Below are 16,793 nucleotides of genomic sequence, written 5' to 3'. Positions count from 1 at the left end.
AACCAATAACAAGAATGTCTGAGCATGTAATGGCTGAAATCCTAAATCTTCAGTCTTACCATATGCTTCCCTATTGACAGTACCTTTGGAAGGAGCATTGAAAACCTAATTCTCAGGTAAGACTGGGTAAATCCTTGGTTAACACTTACAGAAACAGTTAAGTTTATGAAAAACATACTTCCAGTCCTATTCTTAACTACTTTTTTTTCTCCTTTACTGCAGACCAGAAGATGGTGAAATTCATCCTGAAATCTGTAGACTATACATCCAGTTGCAGTGTTGCTTAGAAATGTACACAACAGAAATGCTGAAGTCCATATGTCTGCTAGGATCACTGCAGTTTCATCGGAAAGGTATTGAATTGCATAAATATACAGACACTCGTTTTAAAAGATTACAGTCTTTGGGGCAGGCACTGGTATTCATGAAAGACAAAGCACTGTGCTGGTTTTGGCTGCGATAGATTTACTTTTCTTCATAGTAGCTAGTATGGGGCTGTGTTTTGTGTTTGTGCTGAAAACAGTGCTGATAATACGGAGATGTTTCTGTCACTGCTGATCAGTGCTTACACAGAGCCAGGGCCTTTTCTGCTTCTCCCACCACCCCACCAGCGAGCAGGCTGGGGGTGCACAAGAAGCTGGGAGGGGACACAGCAGGACAGCTGACCCCAACTGACCACAGGGCTGTTCCATACCATATGATCTCATGCTCAGCATTTAAAGCTGGGAGAAGAAGGAAGGGAGGGACTTGGGATTGATGGCATTTTTCTTCCCAAATAACTGTTACAGGTGATGGAGCCCGGCTTTCCTGGAGGTGGGTGAACCCCTGCCTGCCCATGGGGAGTGGTGAATGAATTCCTTACTTTGCTTGCCCACGCAGCTTTTACTTTACTTGTTAAACTGTCTTTATCTCAACCCATGAGTTTTCCTACTTTTACCCTTCTGATTCTCTCCCTCATCCCAGCCGGGGGGAAGTGACCAAGGAGCTGTGTGGGGCTTAGTTGCCAGCCACAATTAAACCACAGCAAGCACCAAACTGTAAAATGAACTATACCACTGAAGCTTTTCAGCTACTGAAGAAAAGCTGTATTTCTGTTTCATTATCATCATTCTTACAGAGGTATATCATATCAGGTACATATCACTGATGTCCTGACAGTTTAGAAGTCTGAGATTTTTTTTTAAAAGAGTGGTCCCAAACGTTTTAGTTGTCATTAGTCAGATTGGTGGGCAAACTATCTTAGTCATTTTATTAGAGGTATTTGTTGGGTATGATATTTGAGGGAAGGTGTTTTGTGGAGCAGTATGGTATGGGTTTAGTACTAAATTGATCCCTTACTACCCAGCAATGCCAGCTTATAGCATAAGACAGATAAATACAGCTAAAATCAGCCCACCTTTATAAAACTAGATGCTAGATTCAGAACTAATATCTACCTCATAGAGTATTTTTACACACAAAGGAGATGTCCTTGCTTTAGTGAAAATGCATCTTTCTAATGATTATATATATGATTAGCCACCTACTGAAAGGAAGATGTAGAAATGCAGATAATTTACTAAATAGGGGCATTGTAACCTCTGTTACTCAGTGGTGGCATACACTGATTGGGACTATATCTGTGCTGATTCTAACTACTTTTTCCCCAGATAATATCTCAGCAGAATATGCTAGTTAAAGACAAGACAAAGTTCTGTAGTGAACTGTGATGATGATTTTGTAATGAACCTTACGTACTTCCTGTCATGTTGAAAGATCCCATAATGTTTTTTTCACATCTAGCTATAGGATACAGCTAAAGCCACTGGTATTTTTGATATGAAGTTAAGAACTGGAGCTTTTTAACTGCTCAACTGAGCTTCTCAGTGATTTTCTCATGTTGGAAAGAAATCTATAAAATAGGAAGAGACAGAAGTAACAGAGACATTGTATAACAAGATCCCAATAGCTGCTAAAATTAATCATAATTTTTTATTGTGCTACATTTCCTAGCATTGGCTACAGTTGTCAAACCACTATCTGTAATTGCAGAAAAGAAAGTAGCCTGAAGTGACCTGAGTAACCCTGATATGTCTTCTTTCTCCTTTTTACCTCTGGATGGAGACTGCATTAATAACTTAAACTAAACACCAACTAGATGTCTAAACTTGAATAAGATTAATTACAGCATTACACTATGGGCCAGCTTAGTTCCTATCTGGCAGTACTTTTGATATACACTGGTTCATCATCTTACCATAGAAGAAGTCATAGTAGCTGTTCTGCCATTGCTAAATAGAGTAATTTTTGGCCTATATTCATATAGAGACTTGGCTCCAAGTTTTTCTGACATTCTTTGAAAAAAAATCGTAATAGGCAAAAATTCTATAATCACAGAGATTAAAATATTTTTAATTTTGGAACTGAACCAATAGAACATTGCTCTTGTATATTAAATACTTGGTATTTACAACACCTAGAAGTATTGTAAAAGCATCATGCAACAAGGGAAATTCCAGTTATGTGTTAAATATTTTTTCACATTGAAGGTAGTCATATACTAGAATAGGCACCCAAAGAGGCTGTGTAATCTCCATCCTTGGAGATACTGGTAATACTAAGAGCCTTGAGCAATCTGATGCAAGTTGGCCATGCTATCACTAGGGTATTAGACTAGGTGACCTTGAAACATAGTTATTCTGTGTTCTGCCAAAACATATTATTTTCCAAGGAGTAGAATGAACCCATACCTTTCTTTAATTCCTTTACTTAGGGCAAATGGAACTGCAGTGTAGGCAAAATGCAGAAATTTATCTCTAGGAATGAAAGGAATGATAATTTCACCATTATAAAATATATTGTGTTGCTGTTCATATATAGCTTTTTTATTTTTTCACCTGTCTAGTTTTTCACCAAGTGACCATATTAAAAAAATATTCTTTTCCTTGTGTATGAAGAGTACTACCCTTAGAAAATTTGCTTAATTCATAAATTATTGTGTATGATGTTCTTCCTGTGTCTTAAAGCTCATTTTTTAAGGTATTTTCCATTTGGATGTAATATTTTCCATTTTCTAATCCTCTTACCTGTTGGGTAAGTGGTTTGTTAGTTTTTTAAATCTTCCATGAGATTTCACCTATTTATGTTTTCACTTGGGAGCCAGCAGAGATTCAGGTAGAATGACATGCAGGCTGTTCTCAGCAACTTGCAGCTAATAGGTAGTAACGTGGTTACTGGTATCTTGACCAGACGTATTGAACCATACTATAGAACTGATAAAGTTAAGGCAGTGGACTGATGCTGATGCTCTTTTCCCAAGAGAAACTCAGCCAGTGCTCCCTGAAATGCTACACGATGATCTGAAGGGCTGAGCTTTGAATATTTTCACTTTCACATCACTGATCTTCTCATATTTTCTTATCTTTCTGTTCTACTGAACAAACATTCCTATATATACTGTATAGTATATATCAAGCTTCCTGTACAGAAAGGCCTTGCACATTTACAGTGGTTTAGATTAATTTACTGCTGTCATACAACCTCTGCTAGAAAAGTCTGATAGTTTTATTTCTTTGAGATATAACAGTCATAGCGGGGCCAAAAGCCATTAATATTTCCAGCTGTGTTATGCAGTAAGTAAACAGAGGTAAGTGCTCTCTAATAATTTTTTTCTAAGACACATACACCACAAAAACCCAATGCTGAAAATATGATTGCAAAGTTCAACATTCAGAAAGTTTGCAGAGGACACAGTGAAATGTGCTCAAGTAGCTTTAATTCAAGCTTTTTGTAGTTACCAAGACTTTTGTTACCTGATCATGTATTTTATTACTTCTTCCACAATCCCAAGAGTCTAGCTAACTAACTTGGCTAACTAATTTGGCAACATTTACTTGTGCATACATCTTTCTTTTATCCTAATTGTTCAGTGTCATGTATTTATTGCACACAGTTCTGTGCTAAAGGCAAAATCCTTCTCTTCCTCAGACTTTTCTCAGTAACTCATACACTGATGGGAGTGTCTTCAGAACAGCCTTGAGTAGTGAGGTAGCAGCAATTTTTCCCATTGTAAGGAAGGAACAAAGAGAGATTAGGATTGCTAATTTAGAATCTGAGATTGCAGTGCACTTTATGCAGTGCTGTGTGTTCATAGAATAATTTTTCAGTAGCTTCATGTGCAGTTGAGCACGAAGAGTCTCTGGGTTGAGCAACCAGACAATTAGAAATACTTTGTCAATAACTATTTTGAGGTTCTGAGTTTAAACAACTTGAATAGGATCCCATGAAAACTTTGGGTACATATAGAGTCCATTTTTCAGAGTAGCACTCTGAGAAACTCTCCTGTCTCTTCCTGCAGTCCCTAATATGATGGTTTTAAGGATCTTGCTGTCCCTTTTGACATAGCAAATACCTGTTGGAGATAACTACAGCAAAGACCTATTGGGGGGTGGGGAGTGGCAGATACTGGAAATGGTAGCTCATGTCCCAGCTCTTCCAGGCAATCTTCTGAAACTTCTCACTGCATTTGTTCACCTAGTTTTCTTCTGCATCATTATCACACTCTGGCAGAACTTCACTAGATAGAATCATCTTAGACTTTGTCAAGCAACAGATGGGCCTGCAGCTTCTTTCATAATTTTGGTTTTGCTTTTATTTGTTCCCCTGCATCATTTGAATTACATAGCTTTGTGCCTTGGGGAGCACTGTCAAACACAGTTCTTAAACCTAGTAATACTTACTAAAATTTGAATTAAGAGTTTCATGGAAAGTAAGATACTCCAAAGGAGCTTAGGTACCCCTCTGAAGTGTTTACAAAATTCAGCTCCAATTCCTTTAAATGTTATATGTCTACTTTATTGCCATTGCATGTTCCCAACATTGACTATTCTTTGGATTAAATAATCAAAGTGTGGCTTAGCTAGCAAAGTCTTAGAGGAAGTAGTTGGCATAATTTCTGTCCATGGAAGCTGCTGAATGTGATTATGCTTTTTCCAGATTAATACAGAGGTTGTCAAGGTCCCACACTGAGAAAACTTAGAACTACCTCAGAGTTCTTAAGTACACTTCAGCATACATTGCTGTATTCAGCCACAAATATTTTGGGGTCAAAGGTTTTCACTGATACCTTATAAAGAACTTCATTGCATTTTTAGTATGTAAACATAACAGATAAAAGTGCTTTGCGGATTCGTGTTTCCACAATAATGACATATTCCTTTCATTGTTAGAAACTGTAAAATATTATTATTATAATTGGATCATTATAGCATGTCACTGTGAAAGTGTACATTATGGAAATCTAATGTCTATAAATGTTTATATAGAAACTATTAATTTCTTAGGATGCTCTACAGATACAATTGACTTGTTTGGTTATATCAATACATATATTAGAAGATGTCTTAAAAAACCGTAAACTGGAGATTGAATTCATTCTATTAGCTAGCTATGCACAAGGCACTTGTTGTAGTAGTTAAGGGAATAAGCCCATATAACAAATCAAAGGCAAGAGGGGACAGTTAAAATTAGCTGGATGTGTTTTCCAGAGCTGAAAACATGCTGTAAAATTAGTAAAAGCTACCTTGTCAGAGAAGGACAAGGTTTGAAACTGGTTGTCATTTAGGCTGAGTTTGAACAAAATAAGTCACTGCTCATCTGTAGTTATAAGAATATCATTATTATGGTCCAGAATCAGTTCAACCTGTTATATTGTTTGTAACTTGCTGAAAAAAAAAACGTACACACATGGAGAGGTAATTCCTGCTGCCAGTTATTTCCACATAGCTCCAGTCATTTTAGTAGAATTTGAATATCTATGGGAAAAAATGAGTCCAGGATACATTAGATTCCCAGAATGTTACAGTTTCTTGGCCTCAGAGTGTTTTGTTTTTTTTTTCCTGTGTGTTTTTTCTTAATGTTTATACTTTAATAATTTCTCAGAACAAGATGCAAAATACTTTAACACTTATAACCTATATATTGTTTATTCTTACCATAAGCCTATTTGGAAGCCTTGAAGAAAAAATTACAGTTCCGTCACTGTAATTGTGATGTGTGGTCCCCATGTGACTTAAATAAATGTAGCTGAGGGCAGAATCATACCAGCTGAATACTTAAGTAAGAAAGGGAAGAATTGAGTCTTATGGGAAAATCATTAGGCTTTTGTGATGTAAATTCAGACTGAACTCATTCCTGCATTGTTGGCACATCAGAATGATACCAAATCACAGATAACTGTGTATCATGTGCCATATGAGAGGTTCAGAGCATAACTGCTGTTTTTCCAATATGTTTTGCAATAACAACATGTATTTCCCTAAAATAGTGTGTAAGAGCCTGTGATAGCTTATATTGGAGATTACAAAAATAGACCCTACGCTTAGTAAAGGGATTTTTGTTTTATTTGACTTTGTTTAAATTACATGCTATTCAGAATTTTGAAGCAGAAAGGCAGGATTGTTTAATGGATGTACTACAATCTCAATTCTATTTAAAGACTGGAAGATATGTGTAATCACTTACACATATTACACAAGAGGGATAAGGTATGGGAGAGAAGCACACAGGTGTGGAGAAACAAGCATTGAAAAAATCCAGAGAACCACCCATTGTCATGTGGACACTGTGAAGAGGCCAAACTAAATAGAACAAAAAACAGGCATGGAAGGAGGAAAACAATTTCTATCACAGAGTTGTTGCTCCTGTTGCATTTTCCTTAATAATATTTCCAGTGAGACAGTCTATGAGTTCTGAACGCCCCAAGCATAAGTCAGGAATGTTGATCAGGCTGTTAGCCGTATTTGCCACATCTCTTTTTTACTTTCTGCACAATTCTTTCCTACTCCCCTTCTTATGTTCTCCTTTTCATTTACCTTAGCTGTGATCTATAGCTTGTGCATTTATCCTTAATGGCCAATTGCCAATCAGAATTGTTAGAATTCTGATGCAAATGCTGCCTTCTTTTTGAGAGAGGGCTTCTCTCAGCTTTGTTAAATTCTGTTACTCCCCTCAAAGATGTTTTCAATTCATCTGCAGTGAAATCTGACTAGCTCTGAGGCACCTATAATAGATGTTTTTTTCATTGTGTAAGTTTCTCTGCGAAGTAGGTGATTACTAAAAGTAGGTGCATAAGGTAGCACAACTGAAGCAAACACAGAGGTCACCACAGAAACAGTAAGGAGCACAACAGGTGAGACACATAAAGCATAGTGGTCACAGATGATGTATGTAACCTTACTGAACTGACAATTTTCTGCCCTTACATTTATCCTCACTCAAGCTTGATCTTCAGCATTATTTAATTAAATTAATTTCATACCAAAGGCATTTTCTGCTCCTTTAAATAAAAAATATATGATGAATTTATAGCATATAGCATAGGCTAGAAGACAGTACTCTGTCTAGTCAACTGGCAAGAACAGCAAGTGTATGTGGATACTTCGGACAACACTGCATGCATGATCAAACTCCAACTGAAATTAATGAAAGTCTGTTGAGTAAGTTGAAAGTAAATTTTAGGGTTCATATCCCTACTTTAAGAATGTGTAATACAAAAGCTACCCTTACTGCCACTACAAGGATGAGAAGATCAAAAAGCTTGTTTCCCTACATGCTATACCATGTAGAAATGTTAAGACTGAGTCATATACATTATTCAGGCAAAGCCTTTATGACTAGGTGATTCTTTAACAGTTTTCGAGTGATTGAGCAGATGCTCTGAAATTCAAGAAAGGCTTCATGAATTGTTCATGTACAACAGAATTACTGGTAAAGAACTCTTTTCAGTTGAAATCTGCACCATTCATTCTGCTAAATCTGCAAGACCTTGCCTTTGTGCTAACAAAAAGAACATTAAGCCTCAGTGCTTCTGCTTTCAAGTTGCAAAAAAGAACCTTTAGTGTTATTTCATCTAGCATTTTTATTGTTTCCGTTGAAACACCTTTCACATCCCTGAAGGATGCATCTATAGACAGGGTTGTTCTTGACAGCATGTCACCGAAGGTCAGGTTAGAGTTCCAACATAACAGTTCAAAATAATGGGAGAATTAACTAATACCTAGTCCAGCAGTAACACCTTCAGATATTAGTTGCAAATTAGATCGTTTCCCTGGGGCAACCTCTTTTACAAAGAAGTGGTCTTTGAGATATATTGGTAACAGTATGTGTGTTGTGCGCTTTTTGTAATGGAAGAAGTAATAAATAATGAAACTTACAGAAATTAACAAAATTGAACAATATGAGCTGCCTTCAAATAACAGCATAAGCTGCAGTTAAGAACTAGAAAAATTAAAAAGTTATACCTACAAGGTGATACTGAGTAAAACATATAATCTAGAAAGTAGATTTAGGCTGCTGTTCCACAAGCAATTGAGTTAGCATAATAGCTTGTTACCACCAGAAAGATCTCGACCCTTCCTCTCTGTCTCCCCTTCCTTATCACGCCTTCACTTCTTTCCCCCTTCCACTGATTCTGGCCATGGGATCCTCATCCTCCTGTGGCTCTTGCTCTCACACATGTAGGGTGCTTTGCTGACCTGACTTAAATCAATGCAACATCAGAAAACGTCACATTTTACTTTTCCTTTTTATTGGCCTAATCTTCTACCATTTGATGAGTTAAAGTGGCTCACAGAGATCTGGCAAAGCAGAAGTTAGCAGTGGGTGCCAAAGTAAACAGCAGAGAAGGGATGCTGAACATCATTCTTTTATAGATGACAAACTTGTTATGTCAGGTCATGCAACCTCTTGGGATCATAGATGACTTAGCTGGGGGCAAAGCAAGGAAAAGGGCTTCCTACTGGCTCAAAGAGTAATGAAAACATTAAGAAAGTTATCTTCTGTAGTGTAAGTAATGTATAGTTTGGCATTCAGACAAGTAGCTAAGAATATGGGGTTTTTTTCAGCAAAAGAATAATTTACCAGAATACAATAGCTAGAGAATGTGCCCAAAAGGAGTTTCTTAAGATCCAGGGATTTTAAGATCTAGTTTAAAAAAAAACAACAGGGTTACAAGCCTGATAGTGGGGATACTTTTATGTGTTGTGGAAAAGTAATATAGCATTGTTGGCAGCCTTGGTCTCTAGTGTCCCAGAAAAATGGGCTAAGTGACCACTACTGTATTAGCTGTTGTTTGTCTTTCTGTTCTTTTGTCAAACCTTATAGGAATTACTCAGGTTCATCCCAATGTGAAAATTTTTCAAATTGCAAAAATTGTCAGATGAAAAAACATTTTGCTACTCAACTCTTCATACCACTGGCTTAAACATTGACCTTTTTTTCTCCATTTTTGGAAAGTTTTGTTTCTTTCTGAGATTTTTCACTCCATTTCATAAGTCAGAAAGGGAAAAAAATTAACTTCTCAATAACGCATCTGGCATGCGCTCCAGTTTGAATTTTCTCATTTAAATTTATTTGGTGCCAGGACTGTACTTGTCACTACAGAAAAGGAATACTGTCAGACAGTCCACAGGAGGTTTGCAAGGACACCAAAAAATCCCACCAATACTTAACTCTTGCATGCTCTACTGTCATGGTCCACATCCTTTATTCCATTCTCTCCCTGACAAAAGCCCTGGCAGATCTGCGAAGACCCCATTCAAGTCTGACACTGCACTTCATTTTCATATAGTGAGCATGAATTAAGCAAGTGTAAGCATGAAAATTCAGAATATAATGCATATTGGGTTGTGAGTAGTGGCAGCTATGTAGCACTTTTAAAATCACCAAGTAAAGAACTGCACGTTTTTGTGTTTTCCCTTAGTATTGCTGTAGTACTAGGAGGCATGAGTCGCAATGTTGTTCAGCATCAGAGTTTTTGAAGTTGCTTTCAGAATGTATGCTGTAGTTTATTTGCTTCCTTTGTTCTGGTTTGCCCTCTCTGACTCTTATTTTCATGTCACGTGTAAGCCACTGGAGTTTAACTGAAACCCTTCATAATACTCACTATGTAAAATTCTAAGGTCCACACATGCCTGTGTGGGAGTTCACTTAGTTTTGTTTGGTAGAGTAACATATAGCAGCACTCTGATCAGCAGATTGGTGTGGTCTGCTGTCTTTCTGAACAGTTCTTATTCAGAGTTTGCATTCGTCAGTCTCTTCATTTATACTGTGCAAGATCAAGATCAAAACATCAGTGATAGAATCTAAGTATAATTTTAATTGATAAATAATGGGAATGTATGTTTTGTTTAAATATTTTAAAGGAAAAGATCCTTGTGCTCCACCCAAGATCCTAGATACTAAAGTGGAGGAGAGTTCCGAAGTACCTATTTTAGAAGACACATCATCATCACCAACAGATATTCAACAGCATTTATGGCAGGTTTCCACAGATATTGAAAACACTGAAAGGTATGTGTAGCACTTCATCCCTAAATAAAACAAGCTTCTGTCTCGGGTTTATTTGGTCTTTTCCAATTAGACAGCCAGTGTTGCTACTATAAAAGGTATTAGTAAACTAAATATCCTGTTAATGTGTCTGTTACATTTAACCTATCTGAGAACCACTTCTAAAAGGACAGAGAGAAGTGTCATTCTTAATTAGGCTAATTACCAGAGGGTAATTGTCAAAAACAAAGGGTGGAAAATTATGTTGCAGCGGGCCACATTCTCTAGAAGAGGCAGCTTTTGTCTCACATTGAGTGGTTTCTGATTTTGTTCCTGAAATCTGCGGGCTTCTGGTTCTGCATTCGTAAATTGAAAGCATAGAATATAGTTCATTTCACTTGTTTCTGCCTGTAGTTACAAATGTGGAAGCCTTAGGAGGGGAGGGGAACATCATCCACAGGTTTCTGAAGGTGGACTTCTCTTACCCTCTTAACTGTGCAGTTGAAAGACTCCTTTATTAAGTTGAAAGTTCTCCCTTACTAAATCTACTGCCCTTTATTTTGGTATGCATCATCTGATACATGTATGTAAACCAAATACTTGCCCAATAGATCTTGTATTTATTCCACCATTATTTCAGCACATAAAGCTATACTGTGACCCATTCCCCATTCAGTCTTCAACTGCTGTTCTATTGTATCTCTTTCAACTTTTGCTTCCACAGAGATATGAGGGAAATGAAAAACCTTTTAAGTAAACTCAGGGAGACTATGCCTTTACCACTGAAAAATCAAGGTAGGTTTTGTATTTTCTTCATGTAAGGAAAATTAAGATAATTAAAGGGTTTTCCTTCCATTCTGAAAAATCTAGAGGGTTTTTTTATGGAAGTTACAAAAAGGAAAATATAAGTGAAATCTCTTCCCTAGTGATTCATTAGACAGAATTTAGTATCTGAACTTTGGCCTCTCAAGTTTCACATGAAGTATTCTGGACTTTTATAGATATAATGTCTATAGATAAAATAATAGACTTTTCCTGGTGACATGAAGGCAGCAGCACAACTAATTCCCTGTGTCAGGACGCTTGCTTTTTCAAAGGTAAAGAAGGTGTAAATTGCACAGTCTATGATCCTACTGAGTGATGGGGTTTGCTTTGCCCCTACAAGGCTTGTAGCTTCTGTGACATGACACTGACTCTATGCAGAGAAGATACGTGTCTTGAGTTTGCTAATAGCCTGCTTTTCCTGGCCAGTAGCCAGCTATAAGGCATCTCATACAAATGCACAGAGGGGTAGTATCTCCATCCTATGCATGTATTTAGCAATAGGCCTTCATTTTGTGGCCCAGTGACATTAAATATTCTACATCTACAGGGACTCTCTTTTCTTCATGTAAACAGCATTAAAACAGTATTTCCTTTTTGATTTTTTTCTTGATAATGTGTATTTCTTAAATGCTCTCTAGTCTTTGCACAGTGGCAGCTAAGTATGGCTGATATGTCCTAGATCTTGCCCCAAGTAACTAAGTAGTCTAGCATTCATCATAATATGGTAAGCGATTAAGACAGAATGGATTAATTCATTACACAATTAACAGTTTATGGAAGGATGGCTTGATGGAAAACTATGAAAGGAGAAAGGGGATTGCTTATGGTACATGATACAGATGTGCCGTTGCAGAGACTGGAAAAATGCCATAAAGTCTGTGCCTAGCCTAGAAGGAAGAAGCATGATGTGGTGAAATAAGGAACAAAAAGACAAATTTGGAAGATATAAAGCATATAGATACTTGAATTCAGAACATAGATGTATTCAGTATCTATGTGTGCAGAATTTTTCTTTGCTGTCTGGTGTCTACGCTGCCCTTCAGCATTGGCCAGAAAATCACTGATCACCTGTGCACCAGAATGAGAAATATGTCAGCCAGAGTTTAAAAGCTCTGAGACATGCCCCAGGATCAGGTAATCATAAATGGTGTTTTGCAGCCCCAACAGACTCCAACTGTGATCATAGTTTATAGATGACCTCTGAGAATGGATGTCTCAGGAATGGACAGTCATAATCATCATTCATACAGCACTTCAAATTTTCAGAATGTTCCAAGACCTTTAATTAATTAAAGCTAAATAACATTATATAGAACAAACAAACATCATTATAGGTAATTAATATGATCTGGACTGTAATTTTGACATGTATTTGAATTACAGGCACTGTTTAAGAGAATGATTATGAAGTGAATGAATGCCATTGAATAAGCTGATCTTTACAAGGCCTGATCCTGCTTTCAGCAAATGAATGACTGTTTTGCTGTTGATTTCAGGAACAGCTGGAACAGAGTTAAGATTGCAAGTCCACAAAAGCTTTACATAATGTTACTGAGTGCTCACAGACCTGATTTTTGTATGGAATTCTCTTAAGTGACAGCAGGAGTTACTATGCTAGGAAATTTAGTTGATGTGGTTTGTAAGCTTGAGTCACAGTGTTAAATGGTCTCTTATGTATGTTCGTATAGTTAAGTATTTGTATTACAGTAGTGTTTAGAACCTACAATCAAAACTAGGCCTCTGATGTAACCAGAATAGGAACATAATGAGGCATAGCTCCTGGCCTGAAACCATGCCTGAAGATGGCTCAAATTCAAAGTGAATTCTAAAGATTTTGCAAGGTAGCTTGCTGATAGTGCCTGAGGTAACATAAGTATAGACACTAATATACATGTTTTGTAGGGATTTTAAAAGTTTTTATATGAAATGCAGAAGGCTAACCAGAAACAGGATGAGCATATTGTGCTAACTTTCCCAGACAAGTGCTTTTTCTCTTGATGTTCCAAGATGTTCCAGTGTTGCAGTTTTAAATGGAAAATCTCCCTAATGTGCACAGACAGCCACCCAATAACATCTGGGTGTCTTTTGGTTTGTTTTTTTAATGTTTAAATTAACCCAGAATTTAACCTTAGGATCACTATTCCCAAACTTGTGTATCTACAAGTTCTCAAGCTACTTATGTTTAGGTTTTCTTTGGGACCCTAACATTATTCATCCATGCAAGAATATTGTGTCTTAGGTGTCCCAGTACTGGAGGTGTAATTTCATTTAGATTTCATCATGAAACTGGTATTCTTCCTGCCAAAATTTCTATTACCTTATCATGGAGATCCTGATAATTAGCATTGTAAGACTCTTATATACAAAATTCAGGTTATTATTTGCTCTAGGAGAAGGCTGAGGTAGTCAATGACTTTTTTGCCTCGCTCTTCACCTGCAAGTGCTCCAGCCATACCACCCAAGTTGCAGAAGGCAAAGACAGGGACTGGGTAATGAAGAACCACACACTGCAGGAGAAGATTAGGTTCAAGGCCATCTGAGGAACGTGAAGGTGCACAAGTCCATGAGACCTGATAAGATGCATCCACTGGTCCTGAGGGAACTGGCAAGTGAAGTGGCTACGCCACTATCCATCATATCTGAGAAGCTGTGGAAGTCCATTGAAGTTCCCACAGATTGGAAAAGTGGACACATTAACCCCCATTTTTAAAAAGCGAAATAAGGAAGCCTCGGGAAACTACAAGCCAGTCAGTCTCATTTCATGCCTAGGAAGAGCATGGAACAGATCTTCCTGGCAACTATGCTAAGGCACATGGGAAATAAGGAGGTAATTGGTGACAGCCAACATGGCATCACTAAGGGCAAGATGTGTCTAACAAATTTGGTGGCCTTCTATGACAGGGTTACAGCATTGATGGATGAGGGAAAAGTGACAGACATCATCTACCTGGACTTGTGCAAAGCTATCTCGCATAACATCCTTGTCTCTAAACCAGAGAGACATGGTTGGGTGGACCACTCACTCAATAAGGAATTGGCTGGATGGTCACACTCAAAGAGTTGTGGTCAATGGCTCAATGTCCCAAGTGTTGACTGGTGATGAGTGCTGTTCCTCAGGGATCCTTACTGGGACTAGTACTGTTCAGTATCTTTGTCAGTGACATGTGCAGTGGGATTGAGTGCACCCCCCAAAAGTTTGCCAACACCACCAAGCTGTGCAGTGTGGTCAACATGCTGGAGGGAAGGGATGCCATCCAGAGGGACCTTGAAGGGCTTGAGAGGTGGGCCCAAGTGAACCTCATGAAGTTCAACAACGCCAAGTGCAAGGTCTTGCGCCTGGATTGGGGCAAATCCCAGAAACAATACAGGCTGGGTGGAGAATGGACTGAGAGCCACCCTGAGGAGAAGGATCATGTTGGACGCTGTTGGTGGACAAAATACTCAACATGACCTGACAATGTGCACTTGCAGCCCAGAAAGCCAACTCTATCCTAGGCTGCATCAAAAGAAGCGTGGCTTTGATCACAATCAAGGGAGGTGATTCTCCCTTCTACTCCACTCTGGTGAGACCCCACCTGGAGTACTGCATTCAGTTCTGGAGCCCCCAACAAAAAAAGGACATGAACCTGTTGGAGCTAGTCCAGAGGAGGGCTGCAAAGTTGATCAGGGGGCTGCAGCACCTCTCCTGTGAAGAAAAGCTGAGACAGCTGGGATTGTTCAGCCTGGAGAAGAGAAGGCTCCAGGGAGACCTTATAGCAGCCTTCCAGTACCTAAAGGGGGCCTACAGGAAAGCTGGAGAGGGACTTTTTCCAATGGCATGTAGTGACAGGACAAGGGGTGCTGGTTTTAAACCAAAAGGGGGTAGATTTAGATTAGATAGAAGGAAGAAATTCTTTACTGTGATGGTGATAAGACACTGGAAGAGCTTGCCCAGAGAAGTGGATGCCCTCTCCCTGGAAGTATTCAAGGCCACATTGGATGTGGCTCTGAGCAACCTGGTCTACTGGAAGGTGTCCCTGCCCATGGAAGGGGGGTTGGAACTAGATCTTTAAGGTCCCTTTCAACCCACACCGTTCCATGATTCTCTGCATAGAACAATGGGATCTATTATTTAATCAAGCAGGTGCTTTTAGGACACATAAATTATATAAACTGTTTTGTATGCATACATGCTTGTATTAAAATGTGGGTTTTTTCATCACAGATGATAGCAGCCTCCTAAACTTGACACCGTATCCATTGGTAAGAAGACGGAAGCGAAGATTCTTTGGACTGTGTTGTCTTGTCTCAAGTTAGAAGATTAATCACAGAAGCACCAAGAAAATCATAACTTTGATTAAATCACTATTATTTGACCACTGAAAAGATGAACGTTGCTATTCTTGATTATAAAGTACATTTTCTACACTAGCCTATTCCTTTTTCTCTTCTGCTCCATCCCCCTTTTCAGAATAAGGGTTTTAATAGTTTAAAGTTGCGGTGGTCAAAAACCAGCTGTGGAATAGATCTAGCATAACTAAGAATGTTTTTAAAACTTTTTAAAGTATGTTTTGCATGCTTACTTTTAACCACTTGGAGAAAAGACACATGAATTATGGTTAATTGATAATTTTGAAGTTTTTTTTATTGTTTGAACTGCAGCTAAAAGTTCGTGCATAGTACAGTACTCTTACTAGTATCATAGTAAATAACTTGGATCATATTCTAACAGTCTTTAAGCATAGAAAACTATTTAACAGCAAAAGTATTAAAGTTCTAAAACATTTAAACAACATTGTAACAGAATTTGCACAAAATCTCCAGTTGCTTTTTGTGCTCTCATTCATATTTAGTCTTCCACTATATCTCAATTTAAAAGCTTCATAGAAAAATATCTTAATTTATGATACACAAACCATATATGAAAATACTTAGAACTTGTAAATACAGAGGAATCATAATATCTACATACTGTACAATGCATAGAAGCAACAGATTTCCTTTTAAGCAGATAGTATCTCTACAAGCTTTTTGGAAAAATAAAGAATTTATTAAAAGAAGGTGTATTAAAATAAACAATGTAAACCACAACACCAACCCATTTTGTTTCCAGTACAATTCAAAGCATGCTGTCTGCATATCACTAAGTATTAACTCTTATAGGGCATGCCAGAATTATCTGAGACTGTAAGATATTAAAAGTTTTACATTGTTAATAAAGTTTTTTATTTAAATTAAATGTCTTGTTTCTAGTTGTATTGCTGGAATATGTCTCTTTTTTTCTGATTTTTTTTCTGAATAGTAAGCAAGGTTTTGATAATTTTTCCATTTCAAGAAGCTTGTTTAAAAAGATAAAAAATCAGGATGAATATATAAATGCTAAAATGGCAGCTAGTAGCAGCAGTAGATATGAATGAGTCAGACTCATGTTACCGATAATTTCAGGATGATAGGCAAGACACCAGAACTAAACTCGTGCTAGACTGCAACACTATGAAATCCATAACCATCTGTAACTGCTGTAGAGAGCAGGTCACCATACCCTTGTAGTCAGTAATAAATGAGGAAGGTGACGAGCCCTTCTGCCATTCCACCATGATGCAGCATGTCAACAGGAACCAAATTCCCGTTTACTGCATAAGGGTTTAGTGGTGGGTGAAGGGGTGCTGTCGCATTGTCACAGA

At 37.8% G+C, this 16,793-nt stretch overlaps 1 protein-coding gene across 1 annotated transcript in view; it reads left to right on the top strand.

The window, feature by feature from the left end:
- Positions 1–16,348, top strand: part of LOC121081342 (regulator of G protein signaling 7 binding protein) — a 45,444-nt gene extending 29,096 nt beyond the window's left edge. The window contains exons 3-6 of the mRNA XM_040580286.1: positions 223–353; positions 10,182–10,329; positions 11,030–11,100; positions 15,335–16,348. Coding sequence (XP_040436220.1) covers positions 223–353; positions 10,182–10,329; positions 11,030–11,100; positions 15,335–15,426 — 442 coding nt within the window. The 3' untranslated portion in view covers positions 15,427–16,348. The remainder of the gene's footprint in view (positions 1–222; positions 354–10,181; positions 10,330–11,029; positions 11,101–15,334) is intronic.
- The last annotated feature ends 445 nt before the right edge of the window (positions 16,349–16,793 follow it).

This window comes from Falco naumanni, chromosome Z (assembly GCF_017639655.2).
Source record: "Falco naumanni isolate bFalNau1 chromosome Z, bFalNau1.pat, whole genome shotgun sequence".
NCBI lineage: Eukaryota > Metazoa > Chordata > Aves > Falconiformes > Falconidae > Falco > Falco naumanni.
This window is presented reverse-complemented; position numbering and strand designations above follow the sequence as displayed.